Here is a 24,944-nt window from a genome sequence, read left to right on the forward strand (position 1 = left end):
AAAAAAAAATCCTGTACCTTATATCTAATTATGTTCCAAGCAGATTAGTTCCATGCAGATTGTATTTTGTTAGGTGAGAAACAATGCTTTTGTGTTTTACATGGATGTTACAAGGCTAGTCTAAAGTCTGCTGAGTTCAACACCAAAAAACGTGACCTTTTAAAAAATCAGTATTTCCTTTGCTTTCCATTTGATAAGGATGCTTGGGGGTTTTTTTAAGTTGGTAGATAAAACCTTTACAGAACATATATAAATGTAGTAGAGTGGTGAACAAAAATGTCAAAACATGTCTCCTGGGTTTCTTAAGCTAATTCTTTGAAAGAAAAAGCACTTCGCACATATGGTTCTCATTGAAAAACATTGCTTTGAAGGAGAAAACTAACTGTTATTGCTGCTTTTAGATTCCTCTGTAAACTATTTATTGCCAAAAGTAAAATAGGACTGTGGTGATATGGAAACAGAGCTAGCTGAAAAAAAAGGTATGAGCCTTTGGACCATAGCCGAGTACAGAAGAGGATAGGAGTAATAGGTGGATATTGGTCAATTTCAAAACATGGATTCTTGAGGCATGTTGAATATTATTAGTGCTTTATTTTTCTCACTACATTAGGTAAAAAAATTGTAGCAATGACCTGGTTAATCATTAGGATAGCTACATGGAAATAAAATTTTGGAGATGTGGTTACACTCAATTAGTTTGAATCAAGTTACATCAAATTTATATGGAAAACTGAAGAAGAATATAAATTGGGTACAACTGATGTACTTTTTCAGTTTTACCCTTAAGTTCCTCATATAAAGGAGAACTTTAGATAGTGAAGAACAGTATATAAACAGAATACAAGAATAAACCTGCATGAATCTCCTAGGCTTTAAGTATTATATGACCTTTGTAATGAGTGTGGGTAACATTTTGTAATCAGTTTGGAGAGCTTGTGTATAAACCCTTATTTTCCTACTTGAGTACATTTGTTTCTAAAACTATTAGAAGGGCACTTCATGGACAAGCATTTTATCGGGCTGTGCAAACTTACCTGTTTTTTTCTTGTAATTTAGTTATCTCATTGGTCTGATCTGAAATCTGTCTTTCTAGTTTGTTTGTTGAAACAGAGTGTTCCAAAAGCTGAATTTCGAGTCGGGTTGTCTGGTTTAATACCTAAAAAATTTTACAAAAAAAACCACTTATTTTAAAAGATATGTCTTTAAAATAAATTATGTTGTGAAATCATGCCAATCTCTATGTACACCTATGATTAAAAAATGTTTTTCAACACTTAATTTAGACACAAATGTTCCTAGAATCAGAATGAAGAATACACAGAGTTGAACTAATTTTGTTATTACACTATATCATTGGGAATATTACAGTAGTATGCTACATTTCTGATGAGAATTACTGGGTACTTTAGCTTTGTTGTTATACCTTCCCCTCCATTATGTTAATTCTTATTTCATTACTGGAACTATGACGGTTGTGGCTCAAAGAATGAGTTGAGTTGTTTTCCCCATCTGGTGTTGAAAGTAAGTCTCTCACTGAAATCTTGGCACAGTCATGAAATCACTTGATAGTTCTCTCCTAGTTATTTTATTCAATCCCAAATTATATTTTGAAGCATTTATCATGTGAAATACATTACTAATGTTTCATGAAACACATGAAACAAATCAACTAAAGTGACTACACTTTAGTCAATTCATTCTTTGCGTTTTAGTATTACCTTTCTTCTATGCATTGTTTACAATTTATTTACATCTTTAAATGAAGAAATGCAGATACTAGGAAACATGTATGACACTCTATGGTTTGTATTGCTTTACTTTAAAACAAGTTTTCTAGAAATATTTTCTCATTGTTTTAGAATAGCTTTTTTTAATTTAACAGAATTTGGCTTTCCTTGACAGGAAGAATTGATTACTCATGTCCTTCATGTTAAACTGTCATTCAGGACATGATTTCACACTTAAGTGTAATTGAAAATTATTGCCAAAAGTAAGTGTCCTTGAGAGAGCAATTGTTTGGTTAATTTCCTTATGTTGCTAATTAAGCCCTTAACCCAGTCACCAGTAATTTCAAGCAGAGAAGGAAAGTTACAGTGATGATTTTCTTCCTCTAAGCAGAAAATAACGGAATAATTTCCATAAAGGCATTAGTGTGAATTAATAAATACGTTCTCTCAACATGTGCAAAATATTAGGCTCCTGAATAATGCAATAAAAGTTGAGCTCAGTATGCCTATAAGCTATGAATTATCAGTTTATTAAAGAGTTCACAAAGTCTTGATTTAGGTAAAAAACTGTAATTTAATTCATTGGATTAATTCTACAGATAGTAAAATATCTAACATTTAGGCTTTGCATTTTTGTATTATACAAAATATTATGTGCTGCATGATATATCCGTTATTTGTTTTGGCAATTAAAGATCTGCATCTTCCTACCATATCTGCAAAACTACAAATACATACCACTCTACATGGATTTGACTTGTCCTTCTGTTAATATCTGCATTCTGTTTAACAGAATGTCTTATTGTACTTAATGCTTTTCAATTAAAATCCACTTGTTTGTGTTTGAAGTTAACAAATGTACAGTAGACAAATTTACTTCTGTGTGAATATACTTTTCTAGCAGCCTCCTAATTTCTTTTTCTTTATTACTCTCAGATTTGTTTATGTATCCTTTTGTTTACCATAATGCAGTGCTGGAAATGAACTGTTATCCCACTTAGAGTTATCTGTGAAAACATTATTTAAAAAGACATAGTTCTTGTGATAAGTTAAAAAAATAAAAAAGGAAAGATTTCGTTTAAAAAAGCAATTAAGCTGGTAAATGGAACAAAGACAGTTTGAAGAGACTCATTTAGCTAAGATTAGTACTGAGAGTAATGTGAGTATAAAGCACACTAGAACCCAACTGATGCCTGGATATAGTATAGTAGTTTTAAATACATTCTCTTTAAAGATTATTTTAACAGTTGGCTTTCTAGGCTTACTTAAATGCTACCATAACGAAAATCACTCCAGTAGCAATACTGAGCTTGAGATGGAACTATGTGTTACCAAATATTAATGTTTCCTTAAGTTGGGTAGAACTGTGGGTCACAATGATTGACTTCTAATTGTTGAACAGAAGCATGTAACACCAAACAGTGTTAAATGTATGGCTGTAGTATTTGGGAAGCAGAAGCATTTTGAGGTTGAAATTCATTACTTACTTGTGCTTCAACATCTGTTAATTTGCGGGTCTGTTCAGCTGTTTGATTTAGCAAGTTTGTGCCTATTTCAATCATTACTGCAGTCTGGTTCTGCACTGCAGTTTGCTGGATCTCTTCCATTTCTTTCTTCATACTGTCTTGGATGTAATTCTCAAGCTACATGGGAAAGGAAAGAGAGAAGATAGTTGCATTCTTTAAATGTTGGAAAGGGGGTAGTACAGTAAGCCTGCTGGCAGCCTTGCTAAACAAATTTAGTCCTTGTCCTTGTCTGTTATGTATTTATGTTAAGTTTCCCAACATTTAAGCTCTGTGAGAGGAAAACCAAATGTGACAAGGAATGTGTGGCCACTCATTTTCTAAAGGCAGGAACAGAGATTTGCAGGAGGTAGGTAGTAGGTACAGTGATGAAAGTGCTTGTGGGCACTTGGAAACCTTTCTGCCCTAGTGCTCCCACCATTGTAAACCATCAGAGGAGCTTCACCAGCTTTGGCAGTGATGGGAATTTTTTTAGAAGATAAAAGTTTAGCAGTTTAGTCATCTTCCTGTATTTACATTTAACTATTTTAAAAGCTATTATTCATCACATGACTAGAATTCAAAGAGGTCAGATGTCATTTAACACTGTTATGTGTGCACTTTTATCAGAGAGAATTTCAAATAAGGACACAAAACAGTAGAAAAACCTATAAGCACTTAAAATGCTTAATATTAAGGAATGCAAAAGTTGTTTAAAATACTTGACTCTGAAGTAATTTCTGTCTAAACTTATATGGCTTTTTAGTAGATATTTTATAACAGAGTATCCTGCTTTCAAGGAAAGTAAGGAAAAATAAGTAGCAAGGAGAAAATTAAAGTAGCCTTTTGCATAAATCTTTCTTTCTACCTGCCTGGATTATGAAAAAGCAGTCTGGTTTTTCTTCACACATCTTTATTTCTTGTCAGTAACTGTAAATATCTCACATTTCTTTGATGTGTGATTGCATATGTTTGAGTTCATGAAAGTCTGGGCCACAAGACTTCATTTTTTTGCATTGACTGAGGAAATTTCTAGAATCAAACTTCTACTTCACTCCAACACAGCTCTATCAAGAGAACCATAATAAATGTTGAGCTTCATCCTCTACCTACAAAGAGGATACTAGCTAAATGTGATTTAATACTCTATAAACCACTGTTCAGATATAACAATTCCACTTCCAACCAGCTAAAGGTCAATGGGCAGATCTGTCAATTTTGACTATTTAAAGTTCTTCCTCTTAAATGTTACTTGAGCAAGGACTGGGTTAATTTTTCTTACTTCAGAGCTGTTTTTTAAAAGTGGCAAACGGAGAAAACAGGGTATATTAAGAAATCAAAATCTCTAAAACTGGTAGTATATTCTTACATTTGAAGTGACCACTATTTCTTGATGCCCAGTGTGACCAAACTGTCCAAGTAGTATTTGTTCACTCCAGTCTCCCCATGCAGCTGGTGAACTGCAATGCACAACAGGGAGATTTCTGACCTGGCATAAACTTTGACCCACATCTACTATTCTGCTCCATAAACATACTTCTCTTTGTACCACAAAGATTTAAAATCAGTCTTCAGGCAGCCTTTACATGCTCTTTGCATAATGATATTTTTGAATACTAGAATTAACTAGTAAAAAAAAAAAAACCCAATCAACTGGGTTTTGGCATAATAATTGAACATGGGTATCTTCCATTGCCATCATACTATGGTAATTAGAGTTATTCGCTATTCATAGGGTTGATTCTTAAGTGTTACCTTTTGCTCCATGCTATTCCTCATTTTCAAAAGCTTCTCCACCCAGAGACAAATCTAATTTGACCAAACATGTTGGAATTTTTTTGAATTCTTTGGTGACATCATTTAGGTCAGCTTTTTCTTTTATTTTGGCCTTTTAATTGAGTAGTAATAGTAAGGTATCTTTAGTCCTTGATCATTACACTGTGAGATGTCAGAGTATAGTGATAATTTATTTTAAAAAGCGATGCAAATTGGTATTTGGTGCACCATAGTCAAAGGATATTTGCAAAATTCTGCAGACTTTTATATAGATAAATATAAGTAATTTTTCACTGAAGTGAAATGAAGACCAAGAACAACAACTAATATGTGTCCCTCTGAAAAGGCTAGACATCTGGGAATTAAATGACTTATGACTCCAAATTAACTTTAGCAACTGAATCTGGAAGACTGAACATCATTATAGATAGCATTGAAAAAACTTTGCTCAAATGCAGCTCTGTTAAAAAACTATGAAGTGAGATCTCCAGAATGCATTTTATTTGCCTTAGTATCACAGTTAAGTACGGAAATACCTTTATCGAGTACAGAATATCCTTTATCAAGATCAAGGATATGGCTTCACCTGTCAGACTCAGTGCATTGAAAATATTGCATCATCTTTAATTTAGGAAAAAAAAAAAGCCCAAACTTAAAAGGAAGACAGTAATAAATAGATCAACAAAGAAAGATTGTTCATGAGCTTTGATTCTTTCATGAAATAATTGTGGATATTTAACCTTATTCTTCAAGGTTCTTTGTTCACCAAAGAGAGAGCAGAATGAGAATCTGAGCAAAGTCATCTCTGCATATAGGATCGCAGAACTGCATGACTTCTTTGAAATTGTTATCACTGAGTTATTCCAAAACACACTACTAGAAAAGGAGTTAATTCTGGGCTTAAAGGTAAGGTAAACATTTTATGGTGGGCTTAGGCAATTGCCCAGTTCAAACACACAGATGTAAGGTTGCTCTGAATACAGTATGCAAAACCCGTGATTACAATTTAAGGCATCTGGTGGTTCTGGTTGCCAGATTTTTATACCCCTTGTCACTTGTAACCTTGGAAAGCAGTTTTGTTTGGACACAGATCTGCATTTTCATAATTTATTGTATTTGAATATCTGTAAATATAAGCATATCTCCAAGTATCTGATCTCTTTCAAATAATTTCCCATTTATGTGGGGATTTCCAAATCTCTGAAGTATTCTCTTGACTCCAGTTTTATGTTTGTCTTCACATCTGTTTTTTAACTTAAAATATTAAATACGTAATTTTGGTAATATGGTATCTGTGCTTACTTGAAAGCATGAAATGTGAATACCAAAAGGGATTAAGATGTAAAGCCAGTTTTATTATCTGACTCATTTATTCTAATTTGGACCAACATGAAGCATCAAAATTATAATGACCTATTAAGTGGCTTTGGAACTTCTTGTGGTTTTTTCCCTAAAAATTCTATAAAGCATGATTACATAAAACCCCTCTGGTTTTTCCTTCATATTCACTAGTCCTCTCCCACTTTTCTATGTTCTCTGCATGTACACATCATAAAATCTCTTTTTCAGACCTGAACCAAGATAATGCACTGATCCTTCTCTGCTTATTCCCTCTCTCTCTGCATCATGCAATGCAAAACTGTAGAAAGCAGCACTTTTTACAGCTACAACGTCCTAACTTTTTCTTAGTGGCAGGTGCTTACTTTCATCTTTCTTCAAAAAGGAGTAAAATAATGACTTTCATCCAAAATGCCCCACCATTTCCCACTGACCTTAGTGACAGCAGAACATGTTCCCACTCATACCCCTGGCAAGCAAAGCCCTTGGGTTTCGGGTGGAGGAAGAACTTTTCAAACATGGGCTCCAGTTCCCACAGCCACGGCTGAGCTACACTGACAACACTGAGGATTAGCAGCCATTTTTGCAAGACTGCAGTTCTTTGTGGCACATTTCTTTGTAGAAACTATTCATCGGCTCCTGACAAGGAGCCTCCTTTCTTTGTAAGCAGTAGCACACTCAGAGTTTCTGAAGGGGGAAGAATAGCTTGAGTAAAAAAGAGGTTTAAAAGAGGGAGGGACACAGGAGTGAATGCCTGAGTCCCCATCCATCAGTCAGGAGGCTTGGTAGTTTGAACAGCATGTCTGTCTTCTTCAATATTTTGCTCAAATCTGGAAGGTGAAACAGGGATTATGTGCCAGATTTCTCCCTTGCCACAGAACTAGCTATGGTTTAATCTCTTTTTCATTCAAATAATATTTGAATATTATAAGAATTGTGTTAACCATGATTACATTATTGTAATTTTGAACAAAATAAATGTTAAAACCTAATAGCTTACTATTAGTGATGCATTTTCAGAAATTTTGCTTTTGATGGAGTAAGTCAATCAATGAATCTTATCTTAAAGATAATAGAAGGGAGAGGGAATATTTGAAAGAAGGACTCTAATTGATAGCATTTCAGTGATTATTCTTGGGATTTTTTTATTAAACGTTCTATCTTTGTGTAAGAATTTGGCTGTCATGTATTCTTCACAAATTATAAAAGTGAAAGCACAGATGGGGAAAAAACATGTTTCAAAATATGCTTAAATTGCAAAAACAGCTGGGAAAATTGAAATACTTTTACAGTTAAGATTTTTTACAAAGTTATAGTGGTGCATTTTTAGAGAGAAAAAATTCTCTAAGGTCACCACTTCGGGGCTGCATCATGCTTTATTACTTCAAATCATATAAAATCATAAAATTTGGCGAAAATACTCCAGCTAAGTTGCCAAAAAAACAAGGACAGGTCAATAATATTGGAGCGCATTCCAACACATTGCTTTTATAGCCAAGGCTTTTTTTCAATTGGCAAGAAAGGAAAGACAACATGTAGAGTATGCAGTAAAAGAAGTATGTTTTCTAACCACTGGCACAGATACTATTAATCCATTATGAAGGGTTATCAATACTCAGTCAAATGAAAAACTTTTCTGATTGTATACCTTGTGTCCAAATAATAGAATTTTTCAAAGAATCAGCAACTTATTTGTGCATTTATAGACATTTGACTTACCATTTTTTCCATTTTAAATTATGAATGATGTCTTGCATTTGTTCTTCGCTGCCAAGTGTTTAATCTATACTAATTAAACAGTCATGTTCCTGGCAGCATTTATCTTTCATGAATACATACATCCCTCCTTTGCCAAATGCTACCCCATATAAATAGTACAAATAGTACTGGATGCTTGTTCTATTTTATAGAATTTGTCAGTTATTGGAGCAGGCTTTCCAAATAAAGTTTGGTGATTTTCTTAATGTTTATAGTCTGATTCTGTCAACTCTAACATTTATTATCAGCCAGACGTAATGTTAATCATGAGTTTCTACACAGTGCTGTGTTCTGTGTGAACAGGTTGTGTTGCAGCACATATTGCATGCTTAGTCATCTAATGTAGATACAGAGAAAACTGCAGGGCTAATGACACACATGTAGTGATATTCCTCTAACTTTTGTTTTGGATTTTAAAAAGTGGAGTGGATCCAGTAGAAAGCCTAGCAACAAAAAATACATTTACAGTTACGCTGTAATATTTTAACATTTTAAGTATGCGTTGAAGCTACAGAAGCCTGGGCAGTAAGGAGTTAATGTGTTGTTGTGCCTCAAATGCTGATGGCTATTCAAGTGGGCAAGTAAGAACAGGGTGTGGGTAGAAAGAGGGGCTGTCAAAAAGCAGGGCAGCACCTTTCTGGAACCCACTTGCTACTTCTGGTCTATGGTGATGTAAAGGACAGCCGATGGGCAGGAGTGGTGTGAAGAATTAGGCATGAACTGTCAGCTGAGGGTCAATCCAGTAGAGGGGGATCAAGACCATCAAAAGACCCTCAAAGACCCTCAACCCATTTCCAGAAAGGTCCAAAAGAATGGACTGCATCTGCTCACTTATTTACATGAAGCATGAGAAACTTAAATCCCAGGGAAGGATAATCTACCTATAAAAGAGTAACCCTAAAAAGCTTGGGTGGCACCGCCAGGACCTTGGACACCCTGTTTGTTGGATCAGTGCTGGATCCAGAACTGGTGATACCCTTTCCTCTCCTATCTCATTTCTCTTTATAGGGGCAAACATATTTCCATGCCAAGTGTGTCGTCTGTTAGTAAAACTTTGTGAGCATTTTTCTTTTGGATCCCTTTGGCTTTTGCCACTCTTCTTTGACCAAAGGCATTGAGGAATTTTGGGTGCTCCCTTCTACAACTGAGTGACATGTTATACATATATTAAGCTGTCAAAACTTTGAGTTATAGTTCTCACATCCCTAATAAAAATATCATATGCTTTATTTAGAACTTATCTTTGCAAATTTAAACCACTTGAATTTAATCAGTTCCTGGGATCATCATCCTGGTGCTTTATTCACCAAGATGTTCATTATACACACAAAAGCAAACAAGATAGAAAATGTACTTAAGCATCCATAATCAGATTTGCTTAGTTTTAGTAACAGGTCAAAATAAGAAAAGCTGAGTCTCATTAGTTCCTTGGAGAATACTTTTTCAGAATATAGATGTGACCTTCCTGCTTCTTGTACTCCAGATATCTTGAGGTATCTTTAACCTAGTAGTGCTTGGTCTTAGTTGCCCTGCCCTTTTTTCAGAGTGGCAGTGTTCTTTGGATTGTGGCCACATCTGATTTCTTCATGAGTCATCTGAAGTAGAATTTAGCCCATAATTTGGACTGGTTTTTTTAATGCTGTGCCAATGTGCAGTTTTCTGATTGTAAAAGGTTATCCTTATATGCCACAGAATCCTTAAATTTCTCATTCGCATATATTTTTTTAATATAAAGACAAAAATGTAGGGTTTTTTTCCACAGACTCTTTCAACAGACTTAAATTTCAGTTAAAATACTAAATATTTTAAATGTTTATTTGTAGTATAATTGAAGTCTGTACATTAGGAGGGTATTCTTGGTATGAGCCACCTTGGATCCTACTGGATATGAATAACCGTGAAATGTAATGTACTTTTCAAAAAAGAAGGAAACACTGCCTCAATTTCATCACAGCAGTTCATGTAGGTAACAGGTAGTATTTTACCAACATATATATGCTACACATGCTCCTTAATGTGCATATGTAACCATATTGACAGGCACTCCATGTGTGCTTGTATTTGTATTTCCACATCACATGAATGCATTGGTGTTACGAAGGCAAAATACTGTCAAAATTTCAACTTTGCAGACAGTTTTGTTCTGTTTAAAGTAGCTTTTTGTACTTATTTTCAGTCTGTCCCTGTTCCTACTGCTTCAAGTCTGGATGGAAATAGCAGAATCATTACCCTTTCCAAGAGTCATTTATCTTGACAGACCTAAGGGAACACATTTTTAAGGGCATTGCATCAATCCCCATCAATCAGACCTTAAGCTATTTTAAAGCAACTTTTAATAAAATAATTTATTTCTCCGTGTTTTCTGGAACTAAGTTATCAATTTTAGGAACCTGTAACTTTTGGAAAAAATTAGTACACTGCAGAAATAAAACACAATCAGGTCTGAAACAGCTTAATTTTTTTTTCCCCTAGAGCAGAAAGTCCCAATGGTCTACGAGTTGTTTCTCAAGGAAGGGAAAAAAATCTTTTGGGAATGTATATGGGAATGCTTGAGATGTCTCTATGCCCCATCAAACATGTCTGCCTGTCCAGACCTCCAGCTAAGATTTTTCTCTTATCTCATTTTCCTGTCAGCAAACAAAAGGTGAAAGTAACATCATAAATGAATAGTATCTGGAAGTGAGCTGTGATTTACTGGTAAATACTCAAGCTAAAATTGTGTAATAAAATACTAAAGGTTTAAATGCTCACTCTTAAAATAGTAAACACAGACTTTAAAGTAAATTATATGCAGATGGTTCTGGTAAGTACACTTGTGCATTAAATGAAAACTTACCAGCCTATTCTCCTGTCTGATTACACAACATTTAGAGGAAACTGTTACATTTTTATAATTTACACTTGCTAGCAGAAGAAAAAATATTCCCCCGCTCATTTACTGGCAAAACTCTACTTAAATAAAAACTAAATTTTCATTAATGTAATATGAAACAAAATGCATGAAATGTAATTTTCCATACAAATATTTATAAGGAGTGACTTTCAATCTGTGTTCCTGAATAGAAGTATTCTGTATCTAATGCTAAAAGTTATTACAGGATGATTGAACTTTCTGCTATATGTTGTGAACTATGAATGTTACGATCCAAGTGATGATATAGAAAAGGCAAAGGAGCACATAGGAAAAGGGAAGAGACTTTGACAGCTGAAACACTCCCAAAGGCTGTCGTAGAGTTCCCACCGTTCCAGACACTGAGCTTATTTTGTACATGTAATACTACACTACTGTTTTCCTACCTACAAGCGTTTTGTCATTTGGAGGATGACATGGGTTCTTTGTACTATATATGATGCATGTACTTTCTCTGGTACATTTAAAAATATTGAAAAAAACCCACTGTTAATGGAAACTAAATTGTCAACTTGACAAACCGCTTAACAGTGTCAATTTCTATGTAGGTAGGTAAATAATTTTATAAAACCAAAATTTAACAAGAGAATCTTCAAAATTAAAATCAATTATTTGGTGATTACCCATACTTGTTAAGAGTTAAGGCTATTCATTAAGGCAATAATTTAAGATTCTGATTCACCATTTTTCTGGACCATAGCTGCTATGGTATTTCTCTTAAAAATCAGGGAAGGAATTCATAAAGTTCCCATTAGTCTAAAAATAAAGAATAAATAAATAAATAGTGTGAGTCATGAATGGCATTTTGCCGAAGTTCAGTAGCACTGAAGCCAGGAAGACAAGAAGACAGTGATGCTTCAGCCGTTCACTGAAATGCATAAAATATTTTTTTGTTATATACAACAAGCCACCAATACTCAAAATTAGGATTCCATATTTATTAACAGCGGAGAAAATACTGCTAATCAATATTTAAATTTTAAATACTAGGTTATGGCATTCGGCTATAATTTCCCAAATTGAATATTCAAATCTTTTTGAGACAAGCCTATATGTTTTCAATCAGATTTTGACTAGCATCAGGGAATCAGAACTTTACCAGACCAGTGTAAGGATGAGATTGTGCCTTATAAAGATGACATCTGAATAAACACTATCCCAGATCTTATTTCTCATAATCCTTTCTCATTTGTGTATGTTTTCCATTCCACTGAGCAACTGAAATAAACTTACTATCAGATATGCTGGTGACATTTTTCATTAAAAACATTGTCTCTGTAGCCTCATAAACTTTACAAAATATTTAGCAAATGTACCAGTCACAGTTAAAGCCATTATCTTTTTTATCTCAAACAATATGAAGTTTTTTTTATTAACTCCTCTTTCAATAGGAGAGTCTATTTTAGAGAATAGCTCATAATGTGGTGAAGCAAATCAGAGATCAAGTTTTTGACAAATATGAAGCAAATTCCACTTTTCAAAACATGTTACTGGGGAAGTGAAAAAGAGCTGGGCATTTACAGCTCGTTCTCAGCATTGCTTTCTAGGGAAGCAGTCATCTTGCATTCCATTTCCAACCAGAAGGAAGAATGATTTGGAGTTCAAGGATCAAACTAGTTAGGAAGCTATGGTACACAATTAGTCCCTTTTGTAAGCTATAAAACTGGGTGTCTCCAGTTTCAAAGGCGTGTTCACAGAGCATCTTTCAGCATGACAAAAATTAGATTCTTTTTTAAGTTTACAGGTTAAGGAAACTGAAAGCATTTTTAGTAGTTCTTAAGCTTTGCAACATACTATCATCTAATTATAGTTTATTGAGGTTTTATGAGATCTTTTTCTTGTAGAAGAAGCCTCAATGGTGCTGCCAAGTGACAACCAGTCATTTTTGCTGAAGGCCTGACAAATTTTGAATGCTCAAGACTTTGGGGAAGCACATGTCAGCTGCTGATTCCAGTTTTGAGGGACTGAATTTCTTTACTAAGAAACCATTCACCGATTTTGGAGGGGAGAAAAGAAAGTAATTTATGCTCAAGTAATGTAGCTCTTTTATTAAGGTGTGCTGCATCTATCTCACTAGCGTTTCAATTGATACTATGCTAGATGGACTGGAGAGATGGAGAGTCTGGAGAACTGCTATGTTTACATCACCAGCTTGAAAATTCCTCACTTGCTGGACCAAACTTATCAGAGACCTTTCCAAACTTTCCAAAACATTGGGCAGGGGAAGCGGGACCCAAAAACCAAACAAGATTTAAATATAACTACAGAAAGCACTAAAGGCTGCCTTAAAAAGAGAAGCTCAGGTGGTCACATCTGCTTAGTTAAAAAAATTAGCATCCTTATATGTTCTTGTCAAATGCCACTTATTTATTTCTCTGTACTGTTCGATTAGCCCAGTTAAGAGCCTTGAGTACAAAAGTTTCTGAGGAATTCCATGCTTGAAAGAAAAACCAGGTAGCTACTGTTAAAAGTGGACAAACACAAATATTTGGAAGCAAGATCAAAACATATTGCAGAAATAAAACATAGTGTGTGATGCAGGGGAAAAAAAAAAATGTAATCCTGATTAAAAAATACTTTTTTTTTTGTTTCAATAGCTGGAATTATCCATCTAAAAGCAGACGGTTTCGGTTTTTGCAACAGAAACATGAAGACAGGTCTTTCCATCTATTGCTTCCCAAATTTCCTCTTTGTCTCTGGTACCCCCTGAGCACTCAGGTGGTGATGCAAAGTTATCTCTTGAGCTGAGCTCCAGTCAGTGCTCCTGAAAGCTTGACACCAGGCAGCTGTCAGTATGTGCCCTTCTAGAAAGACCCGAAGCCAGTTCTTCTCAAAACAAATGATGATATTGGCATTAACCATAAGAGAAGAGGAGAAAGTGTCAGGAAAAATGTGTGAGAACCAAAGCTATAGATTATAGGATGGGTATTTTATGAGAGGACACTGTTCCCTGTCTGTCAAGGTCTGACAAGAAGGGCAACTGAAGAGGGAGACTTTTAAATATGTTTTCCAAAGATTCTCTTGGATGTAAAACTCTGCTGTCAAGATGAGTAAGCACATTAGCAGTGGAGAAAGTACAATGATATCGATACTGTATACACCTAGCCAGAAAAGAAAGCTGTCTTACATTTGAGAGGTGGGCCCGTGCAAACATCATAAATTTCAATAAGGCCAAATGCAAGGTCCTGAACCTGGGTCCAGGAAATCCGAAACATAAGCACAGGCTGGGCAGTGAAGGGATTGATGGCAGCCCTGCCAAGAAGGACGTGGAGGTGCTGGTGGATGAGAGGCTGAACATGCCCTGGCAGTGTGTGCTCACAGCCCAGAATGCCAATTGTGTCCTGGGCTCCATCCAAAGCAGTGTGGGCAGGAGGGCAAGGGAAGGGATTCTGCCCCTCGGCTCTGCTCGGGTGGGACCCCAGCTGGGCTAGTGCTGCATCCGGCTCTGGGGCCACAGCATTAGAAGGGATTTGAATGGGTCCAGAGGAAGGCCACAAAGATGATCCCAAGGTTGAAGCACCTCTTCTATGAAGACAGGTTGAGAGAGTTGGGGTTTTTCAGTCTAGATAAGGTTTTCAGAGACCATAGAGCAGATTTCCAGTACCTAAAGGGGGCAAGAAAGTTGGAGAGGGACTTTTAACACAGGCATGTAGTGACAGGACAAGAGGGAATGGCTGTAAACTGAAGGAGGGTAGGTTTAAGTTAGATATTAGGAAGAAATTCTTTACAGTGAGAGTGTTGAGGCACTGGCACAGGTTCCCCTGAGAATTTGTGGACACCCCATCGCTGTAAGTGTTCAACCCCAGGCTGCATGGAGCTCTGTGCAACCTGGTCTAGCAGAAGGTGTCCCTGCCTACAGCAGAACAGTTGAAACTAGGTAACCTTATAGGTCCCTTCCAACCTAAAGCATTCTGTGAATACTCAGGAAAGTATGCACAGAAAGTTAAAAACAAATTTAGCTATAATGACAAAAGAATCCAGAACTGAGAATTCTGAATGAGAAAGAATGTAGAGGAAAGGGACAGCCAGGAAGCTGCATAACTTTAATAGAAGGAAAGAAATAAGGGAAATGAATCTGTGTGAGCAGAATTTTAAAAGTGGATGTGGATAGGAAAAGGGATAGGAATTCCTAATGACAGTAAGCTGCAAAAGGGCACTGGAAGGCTGATCTTAAAGCCAGCTGAGGGAATGGATTCTCTGGTTTGTTTGAAGTTTAAAAGACATTATGAAGTTGGAAGAAAATTCACTGAGGAAAATGGTGAGTGCAAAGGACTTGACTGCATGAGACTCTTGGGAGACGTTACTCCCACATGGACTAGAGAAGGACAAAAAAAAGAAACTGTTCATTTCCATGTGATGAAAATTATTACTCTTTTCTATTCTAGTAGCATCCTTACTTACTTAGAGGTAGTCCATATGAATTAAGCCTTAAAGCGCAAGTCTGATTTACTGGTCTACTCCATTATCAATTTCAAATACTTTTCCAATATTGTTTTATTAATACTTAGTTATTGAAACTTAAGTATTTTTAGTTTCACTAAGAAGTCAGTGGGAATTTTTCTACTTGTTTGGAGCAGAGCTAGGATTTTGTACGCTGTCCTCAGAGCTTTTTTAAAATAATAAAGTTTACCATAACAAAGAAGTTGAACTCAAGACATGGCTAAGTTTTTTCTAGATTCAAGTCAAATAAACTTACATGTCAGGGGAAAAAAGTTAGGGTATTTTTAACTATATATTTAAACTTTCTTGCCTAGCTGGTAAACTGTAGTTGACAGAATCCTTGCTTGTATGTGCTAAGATTTCAACAGGGTCAGATTGTTTATATTTGTTGCAGTTTATACTCTTTCTAAGGGCTAGGTTATTAGTCTGGGGGTTTACTTTCTAGTTATTTGAACTTTGTTTCATCATGTCAGAGTAGTTTTCAGAAAACATTCCCAGTAAGGCTCCAGTAGCATTTACAATAGTTTTTTTTTTCATTTACTATTACTTTATAGGCAAACATTATATCTGACAGAAAATCTGGCATCAGGATGACAGTTTAACATAAGTGAAAACACAGGGATAGTTAATACGGTCAAAGTTCAGGCCTCATGCAAGGAAGCTTAGGGGCCTTTTTAAGTCTATTCCTTAGAAGCAGCAAAAGACAAGATTTTATAATTTTTACTTATTCATTTAAACTGTCTTTTGCCTACTTTATCTGGTTTTTTTTAAGTTGCACTAAGAAACTGGAAACTAGCGTTTCATTTGAATAGTTGAATTACCCTGTTGGTAAAAAGAAAAGCAAAAATAAGACAATTTTTTCATTAGGTCTTCACCGGGGAATTTTCTTGCTGTCTGACTGGATAGGGTATCTGTTAATGCAAACTAAAGGGTGGCAAGTGTGTTTTCCATCACTACATGTATTTTAGTCTTGATCTGCAGCTTTTTCATGTCTGAATGTTAAGGCTTTGCACAGCTGAGATTGTCAGTTGACAGCTGATACTCTGGACAAAAGAGGCTATTGCTTCCTGACTGAATGGTATCTTAAGGTGCTGGTTTATAGTTCTTTCTGAAACTGTGGGTTTGAACTAGTATCTTGCAGGTAGTTACACCTTGTAAATGGAAAATGAGGAACATTGTTGCATAGAACATAATATAGTACATGGGAAAAGACCTAAAGTAAATATATGAAGTGTCATAACATGTTGTCTACAAGTTCTGTCAAGGAAGACAAAACTGATTTTTAGGTACCAGAGATCAAAATGAAGCCTCTCAGCTTACTCAGGTACCTCCATGTAAGTCTGTACATCAGGTCACATGATGAGCAGCAGCCCTGCAGCGCACGGATGTCACATCACGTGTGGGGGAGCTGCTATGGGGGCTATGGCTATTGCCCAGGAAATGTCCTTTCCACTTAGCTGGGTGTCTCCCCATTCCCACACCCTGACAGAATGGAACAAAGAGGCTTTTTCCTTCCAGGATCACGCACATCAGGTGCGGGCCTGAACCAAAAAGCAAGCATAGCGATGAAGCTGATACCGTGAGTGCAGGAGGTGAATGACTCTTAGTGCCTGCAGCGTGAGAATGAACAGGTCTGCAGAGCTGTTGTTTGGACAGGCCTTAAGACACTGCTCAGTCATTTTCATACTGGGGATTTTGAGAAGATCCGACTATTTTTAAATGGATACAATTATTTTCTCCAAAGATTAGAACTTGTAGGTTTTCTCCCTGTCAAAAAGTTCTTTTAAATGGAGTGATAAAGATCAAACATTTGCTCAGTCTGTTTTCCTGTGGTTTTGATAAACAGTTTATTCAAAAAACATACTAAAACTTTGCTTCTGAAGTACACAAATTATGGCAGTTGTGTGATTATGCTGTACTACGCTAGAATGCTCTAATACAATAGTTTTGATTTTATACTGAACTACTCTGGTCTTCATCAATGCTCATCAATGCTTTTTTTGAAGTGCACATAGCTAGTTTCAATCTCTTGATAATTATATTACTAAAAGGTATTACACAGTCTAACACTTGAATGCCTATTAGAAGAATTTCTTTTGCTAATATTGCAAGAGCAGTAATGAATCAAGCAAGCCTTTTTTTCCCCCCTTTCTGGAAATCATAAGCTCTCATCACAACACACTGATTTTAATATCTGAGTAAAATCAATGATACAAATTTGATATGTTGTTCCCTAGAGGGTAAAGGAAAATAAAGATTTTTATTTTAAAACTCTATCATGATTCTTGAGACCTGAATACAAGTACAAAAACAAAAAGATAATTTTTCCCCTACATTATTAAAGGGTGTTTGAGCAAAGCTATGACATTTCATGCTGCGTGGTTTTAACAAGAGATCTCCAGAGACAGCTGAATTGGAAAAAAAGTTGCTGTCATCTAAGAATTCAGAAGTATTTGCTCATCTAGAGAGGAAAATATTTCCTTACAGCTTCTGTGAATAGAGAATTCTGTGAAGATTACTAGATTCCCATCCATACTTTTATTAACAGAGAGAGAAGTTAGCAGAGAGAGGGTTGCATATTCTATCAGCCTTCTGTTTTTAGTAGACCTTTTTATGACCTTAGTAGACTCCTGGAAGATTGTTAGCTAAACTGATAAAGCTTCATATAGACAGTATAAAGACAGTAGAAAAGTTCCTGTGGCTTCCTCCACTCTCTTCAGACAAAGCCATAATGTGCTGGAAGTTGGAAAGAGAATAGATAGATAGCATTTAATCATACAAATTGCAGGATATGTTTGCTGAGCTTTATAAACAACATCTTAATTTTAGGGTTAACCTGTTTCACAAAGAGATAAAAACTAACAGGATTTTCAGTAATTACTTGGAACACAATAAGAATTTCTTTTTAAAAAGCTTTTAAGGAGTAATAATGTCTTTTTCTAGCAGCTTAAGAACTGACACAGTGAGTGTTTGCAGAACTATCTAGGTGTGGAATTTTTTTTTTATACCAAACACAGATCTGGATTTTGTAACCTGAAGAATTCTTTAACATCTCCTCTGAGCTTGGTTTACTTGGAATAGACATCAGGTTCACCAAAAAGTATTTCTTTTTATTCTCTCTAGAGAATAAATAAAATTAATTTGTCCTCTGCCCCCTTGCCTAGAAATATGTCTGGTCAAGGAAATGAAATTATCACAGTATTTTCAGTTGTAAAGCACTTTTTAACTTACTGTGTGCATCAGGTTATTTGGTTTAATGCTGTGTAATGTGCCATGTCTTTAAAGCATTTCCAGGTGTTTAATTACTGTGCTATACTTTTTTCTCCCCAAATGCTTTGACTTTTTAAGTTATCTGACATGCGTATTATTTTCCCACCTCTAGTTTCCATGTGGCTAGTCTGAGTAGTTCAAATACTAAAATGGCAGATAAAATTGTCAGTGCATATTTCTGAAACTTCTTATTCAGTGCCATAGAAACTCTCCTTTTCTTGAAGGATCTAGTGATACTTACGGTCCACTGACTCATTGTTTTCACTGTTATTACTAATGAGATATTTCATAGCGTGCATTTGGACTACCCAAATGTTTTCTGTGCATGACATCCTTGTTTCAGGTACATGATTTTTTTTCCCCCCCAAGAGCCATCTCTTCCCATTTTCCCTTATACAATCTGTACAAATACCCTTAAGGCTCCCATTAGTATCCTAACATGCTAACTATATGCAAGAACCATTTCTCTCTGAAGTACAGCTTGCATCTCCAATTCCAGGAAGTTTAGGGGTTTTGTTGTTTTGTGTTTTGGTTGTGTGGTTTTGTTGTGGTTTTTCTGGTTTTGTTTTTTTTTTTGGTTTGTGGTTTTGGGGTTTTTTTTACTGTAAGAGTGGTGGCATACTGGAACAGGCTACCTTGAGAAGTTGTGGATGCCCCATCCCTGCAAGTGTTCAAGGTTTGGCTCTAGATAGGTCTTTGAGCAACTTGATCTGGAAGACAGCCCTGCCCACATAGGAGGGGTTGGAACTAGATGATGTCTGAAGATCCCTTCCAAACAAAACCAGTCTGCAATTCTGTGATTCTCTCAGGATGTAGTAATAGGAAGACACCAAATTCTTATGGAAAAGCCATGAATCCTGATTTGACTCTTGCACTCAAGCTGCTTTCTAACAAGTGGGAAGTATAATGTTTATCTATATATTCATATAATATATTCAGTCTAGTCCACAGTTGTACCTTCTACCTATTGTCTCTGAATTTTCAGGCCTACAAACTTCAGTGCTAAAGTAGTATGTTACAATGACAGCCAAGCAGTATGATAGCTGTTGTAAGTTTTTCAGCAATGCTGACAAATCTGCCTCTTCAAGGGGGATTTCTTTTAAGTTTGCCATTCCTCCATTTTTGTCTTTTAGGCTGAAGAGGCTGATTGAATTTACTCTAGGAAGCTAATTAATATAGTCTGAGACACCTGATGGAACTCTGAGTTTGCAAAGTTCCAAAGATCCAAGAGTGACCCCTCTCTGTTGTAGACACTAATGCAAGAAGTAAGACTGTTCTAAATCATTTGACAACATTTTGCCTGTCTAGCCCTATAGCAATAGTAACAGTGGGGGAAGACCATCTTACTTTAACCCCACCTTGGCTTTCAGCCAAAGCTGTGTAGAAGCCCATGAAATGACAGGTGCAGCAAGAGGTTCTTGCATTAAAGTATGTAAAGGGTTATTTAAAGAAATAATGGTTGACTAGGCTGCTTAATATTGTAAATCAAAGAATAGGGTATATTTTCAATAGCAAATACTGTTGTATGTAAAGGACAGTATTCAACAGTCACTAAAGGTACTAGTTGGTTTTTTTTGAAGGTTAGAAATGGGTCTAGCCCATTTCTGTGGGCTTTAGAATAACTTCCATTCTAAGCAATACATACATGATCGCTTGGGAATCAAGCAAATTTTGCTGGTTTACTTGGTAAATTTGAGGTGAGATGGAAATCACTGATTTTTTTCATAATTAACAAGACAAAAGGAGCAGTAACAATAATTGTCTGTAAAAGAAACACCATCCTCAACTTCAATCTCTCTCACAAAGTATCAAAGATACTCTAAAGGTAATGCTGTTAAATTTTATATATTAAATGGGTATGCAAATAAAAAGAACTGAAAACTGGCAATTCAGGAATCTTGAAGCTCATTTGAAAGAAAAAGAAAAAGAAAAAGAAAAAGAAAAAGAAAAAGAAAAAGAAAAAGAAAAAGAAAAAGAAAAAGAGCACTTGCTGTCAATAATTGATGGAGAAAATCTCCCATTTTGCTGTTTGGACCAGTCAAAGATGACAAGTTTATGGTCATGTTAATAACAAACAAAGCACAGGAAAATATGTCTTGACTGCTAGCAAGAGACTGGTTCTGTAAGCCTCTCCTTATCCCACTTTTTACTGATAACATCTTGGAGAAGGTGAATTCTCTATTTCAATTTTGTCTTGTAAATCTGTACAAGAAATTCTCATTTTCTTTGTTCATTTTGTACAATTTCATACCTGTAGCAGCAATTTGGTGTTGGCACAATGACACAGATATGGTTTCTATAACCATATAGAATTCTATAAGTTTTTAAACACATGCAATAGTGTAATTTCAAATCCTTTCACTGAAATTTACCTACAGGAAGTACAACAAAAAACTGCATAATTATATCATCCAGAGTAGTGAGGAAACTTAATCTAGTGACATATTAGTCTGAAAGTAAGAAAGTATTTTCTTTTGAGTCCTACCAGTTTTCTTTGCTTAGCAAATAATCGTTGATAGACAGAAACAAGCGCTTCTCACAATAAGTAAAAACAGATGCATTACTTAAGAAAGGAATGTAGGATTCAGAGTCAGAATGATTTCTTTAGTACTTCAAAATCCAACTCTGTTCACTATATTTTTTCTTATTCATTGTGTGCAGATGGTTTTGAGTGGCAGCATGGCAAATTATCTTTTTGTATTTGACAAATTACATTCAGCACAGCAATAATTATAACCTTTCAGGGTATCAAGGCAAGGGAAAATGAATCTCAGTTAAGTGTGTCCAAAGATACTGCATTTCTGTCAGCAGTGCATCCCCCTCCTAGTCTGCTGGGATGATTCAGGAGGAAGCTCTGGTAATGGGCTTAAATGTTGACTCCTGACACAGATTTTTATTTGCTAGTCTTTTGATCTGCTGATAAACTACAAATAAATTACCTATATTCCAGATCATCCATTTGATCATACACTGTTTTCAGCTGTTTGTAACAGGAAAGACTAAGAAAATATGACCTGTTTCTTTTACACTATTGCTGTGGGCAGTCATAGGATCCAGTCAATATATTAAGAAACAAATTCAAGTCAGCATTCAGTTATTTCAGTGTCTTAATATCTGGGAAAAAAATGCATTTCCTTGAGTACAAGTGCTGTGATCCAAATGGTAAATCTGCCATTTATTCAGATAGAAATAGTTGAATTGTTGAACCTAAGGGTTGCCTGTTTTTTAGGAATATCTGAAAAACTGGTGTTGTATATTGAAAGTTCCAAAGTACAATAGCCAACATATATGTTTATATTTAAAATTTCCAGTCTTGTATCTCACTTGCATACCAACCTGCTATCGTCTCCAGTTAACTAAAAATTTTATTATTGAGAGCATTATGCTCCTTGCTCACACACACATTTGGAAAAAAATCTTACACTTCAGTATACAAATTGATCCCAAGATAGGAAAAGTCAAAGAGGAAAGTTCATTTCAGGTATATTGCAGCACAGCTGATCTAGCATTTTGGCCTTTGCTTCGAAGTATCACTTACTGGCTTACTGCTAAACCGTGGATTAGGTGGAATAGGGGTTTGTTCTAGCTTGTCATCTGAATGCTTAAACATAATCTGCTTTTCAAAAGACATTCTTCAGTTTTATGTCTAGCACATACAGTAGTGGCATAATGCATTATTAAAGTTCAGATTGAAAAAAGATGCGTTTTCATGAAGAAGCAATTTGTAGTAACTGTAGAAAAAAAATGTCTTTTGTTTCCTATGCAGGAGCAGATCAGAAAAGAACCTGGACATATCCAACTCATTTTCTTCCCATTGTGTTTGTCCATTAAGCAGATGAAGCACACACTTCCCATGCTGTTCCATTCATACAGCCCAGTGTTCATTCAGAAACAGAACGTTTCCTTTAGTTGATGGATTAAAGGCAGGAGAGGGGGAGGTGTGTAAAAATGTTTGGGGATGTGCAATATTTCAGGGACAATGTTTAAAGGTTAATTCATGCTAGAAGTTTGTAATGTATATTTTACACAACTTCAAAACAAAACAAGTTCTGCCTCTTAAATGAACAAAACTAACTTTTAAAGAGAAAGACCCAATGAAGGTTTTTGTGCAATTGCTGAGAAGCCAAATGTCAGGTTATTTTTTAAAGCAATCTTGTATTACACTTTCAATACACTAAAAAAATAAGCAAATACAATTTTTTTCACCCCACCTTGACTGACCTTGTACTATATTTTGGGAGGTTGAAATATGAACCTAAGAATGTGTATTAGAGACCTTAAAAAAAACAGCAAGTAAACTCTGTGAGCAACTTTAAAGGTTATTGTTTGCTCTTTATCTTCACTTGCAGACCAGGTGTCTCTAGCAAAGTAAATTTGAGGAAAAGCTACTTTTTGTTGGAGGCTCTTTGTGAACAAAACAGATGACATAGAGAGCAGGTGTTAAAATAGTGAAAAAGGCAAACAGTAGATATTTTACAGGATGTTTAGCTGTGGAAGAGCTAGGAAAAAAAAAAAAAAACAACAGGCTGTTCTAAAGCATCTGATTTAGAAGCCTTTGCTCAAATACAAGAAATATTTCTCTGTCTTGTAAATCAGAGTCTATCTTTTGATCCCCCAAAGAATGGGTTAGTGATACTTATCCCTATGCCTCTTGGCACCGAGTTCCCAGGGACTGACAGGAAAAAGCATAGTTTTTACTAAATAAGGATTCTTACTGGTTTCTGTTTACCTGATGCCACTTACGATACTGTGTTTGTCTACTTAAGTGGTATTTAGACTGAAGTGTTGTGTGATTTATTATTTATGTTAGGAAATTGCTTTGCAGCTGGGTAACTTAGACGGTTCTCCTTTGTGTGTTTTTCATCCTGCATTGCACAGCTGTTAATTGTGGTCTTAGCATTACAACAGTGAGCATTGTAAATTAATAAGTAGAAAGGTAAGTGGAGGAAAGTAAATTTGCCTGTTTAAAAAAAGAAAAAACAAAAACTACTCAACTGACATTATTTGTGTCTCTAAATTAAGCATCCTAAACCTCTAAAGAAAGATTTAGAATTCCACACTGGAGCCTTCAAGTGTATGCATTTTGGATTTAAGCTTCAAGGCTCATTTCCAGGTTGATGAAAACCCTCTACTGTTTATTTTGGAATGGGAAGCTCAACACTCACAAATTTGCCAACAGGTTTCATTGGTTGTATCGCAGGAGTTCTGTAACTTTGTAACTGATGAGAGGAGTGTGTCCTAATGCAAAATTATTTTGTAACTCTGTATGAAATGGCCATTCTTTGTAAAAAACTGAATTCTCTCTATTCGCAACACAGATTTTTTTCACTATGAAGAAATCATTATGGCATCACTGGAACACTTATTTGGAAATACAGTGCCAAGTCTTTAAAATATTTTTTTTGCTTAGAAGACAGGCATTTTATAAAGGCTCATCAATTTACTATGAAATTAGACTACACTATAACACCTTTCCAGGTAGTAGTGAAATAAAGTTTTTTTAAATCAAAATCTGTTGAACTGCATAGCATTTTGAATCAAATTAATTTCTGTAAAAATGTGAAACAGTGATCAGACTTATTCTCCAGTAATAATAAAAATATATGCTGCAATTTTTTTTCCTGCTCTTTCAGGTACAAATGTTGCCACTTTGGCAATAAACATGTCAATTTTCCCTTAATTCCAATGGTACTGCATTAAGGGAAGTTCTGTGGTATCTGTAACACCTTTTCCAGGCTATTTTTCCCTTGAATCTTGTACATTTCACTGAAAATGCTACAGGATGCAAAGGATATCCACTAATGAATTTTCTTGAAATTCTATCACTTCACAAGGCTGATTTCACTGCAAGTCTGACTTGCAGCCTTTGCTGGAACTACAGTTATCAGTGGAGTTTAATAGGTTAATTTCTGCATTCAAGTTTTGAAATCACATTTCAGATAACATTTCTCAGGCATGCCTCGGATTAAGGTACATTCTATATTCTTTAAATAGATCTAAAATAGCCCTTGTCAGTTAATTATAAATTAGTAGCTGCTTCTCTCATGTCAGAAACTTCAGACATGCCCACAGTCCATCTGTGTATGTAATTTGTCCAAGCAACTCAAATGTAATGACAAACTTTAAGGCACAGTCTCTGCAGAACTGTGCAGTTCACTCTTCCTTGCCAGTTAATATTATGTTCCCAGACTGCAAACCAACTTTTTGATTGAAAGGCAATTC

General features: G+C 35.5%; 2 protein-coding genes across 3 annotated transcripts in view; one reads left to right on the top strand and one right to left on the bottom strand.

Annotated features, from left to right (window-relative positions):
- MCPH1 (microcephalin 1) overlaps positions 1 to 24,944 on the top strand; it is a 122,514-nt gene that overhangs the window by 62,795 nt on the left and 34,775 nt on the right. The window lies entirely within an intron of this gene.
- Positions 1 to 24,944, bottom strand: part of ANGPT2 (angiopoietin 2) — a 44,030-nt gene that overhangs the window by 18,362 nt on the left and 724 nt on the right. For both annotated transcript variants that reach the window (XR_005627502.1, XM_039709598.1), the window contains exons 2-3: positions 3,215 to 3,370; positions 1,035 to 1,156 (exon numbers count right to left, since the gene is read on the bottom strand). Coding sequence is in view for 1 of the 2 variants with exons in the window: in XM_039709598.1 (XP_039565532.1) it covers positions 1,035 to 1,156; positions 3,215 to 3,370 (278 nt within the window). In the remaining variant the exon portion in view is untranslated. The remainder of the gene's footprint in view (positions 1 to 1,034; positions 1,157 to 3,214; positions 3,371 to 24,944) is intronic.

The sequence above is a fragment of the Passer montanus genome, unplaced genomic scaffold (genome assembly GCF_014805655.1).
Source record: "Passer montanus isolate IOZ18808 unplaced genomic scaffold, ASM1480565v1 scaffold219, whole genome shotgun sequence".
Lineage (NCBI taxonomy): Eukaryota > Metazoa > Chordata > Aves > Passeriformes > Passeridae > Passer > Passer montanus.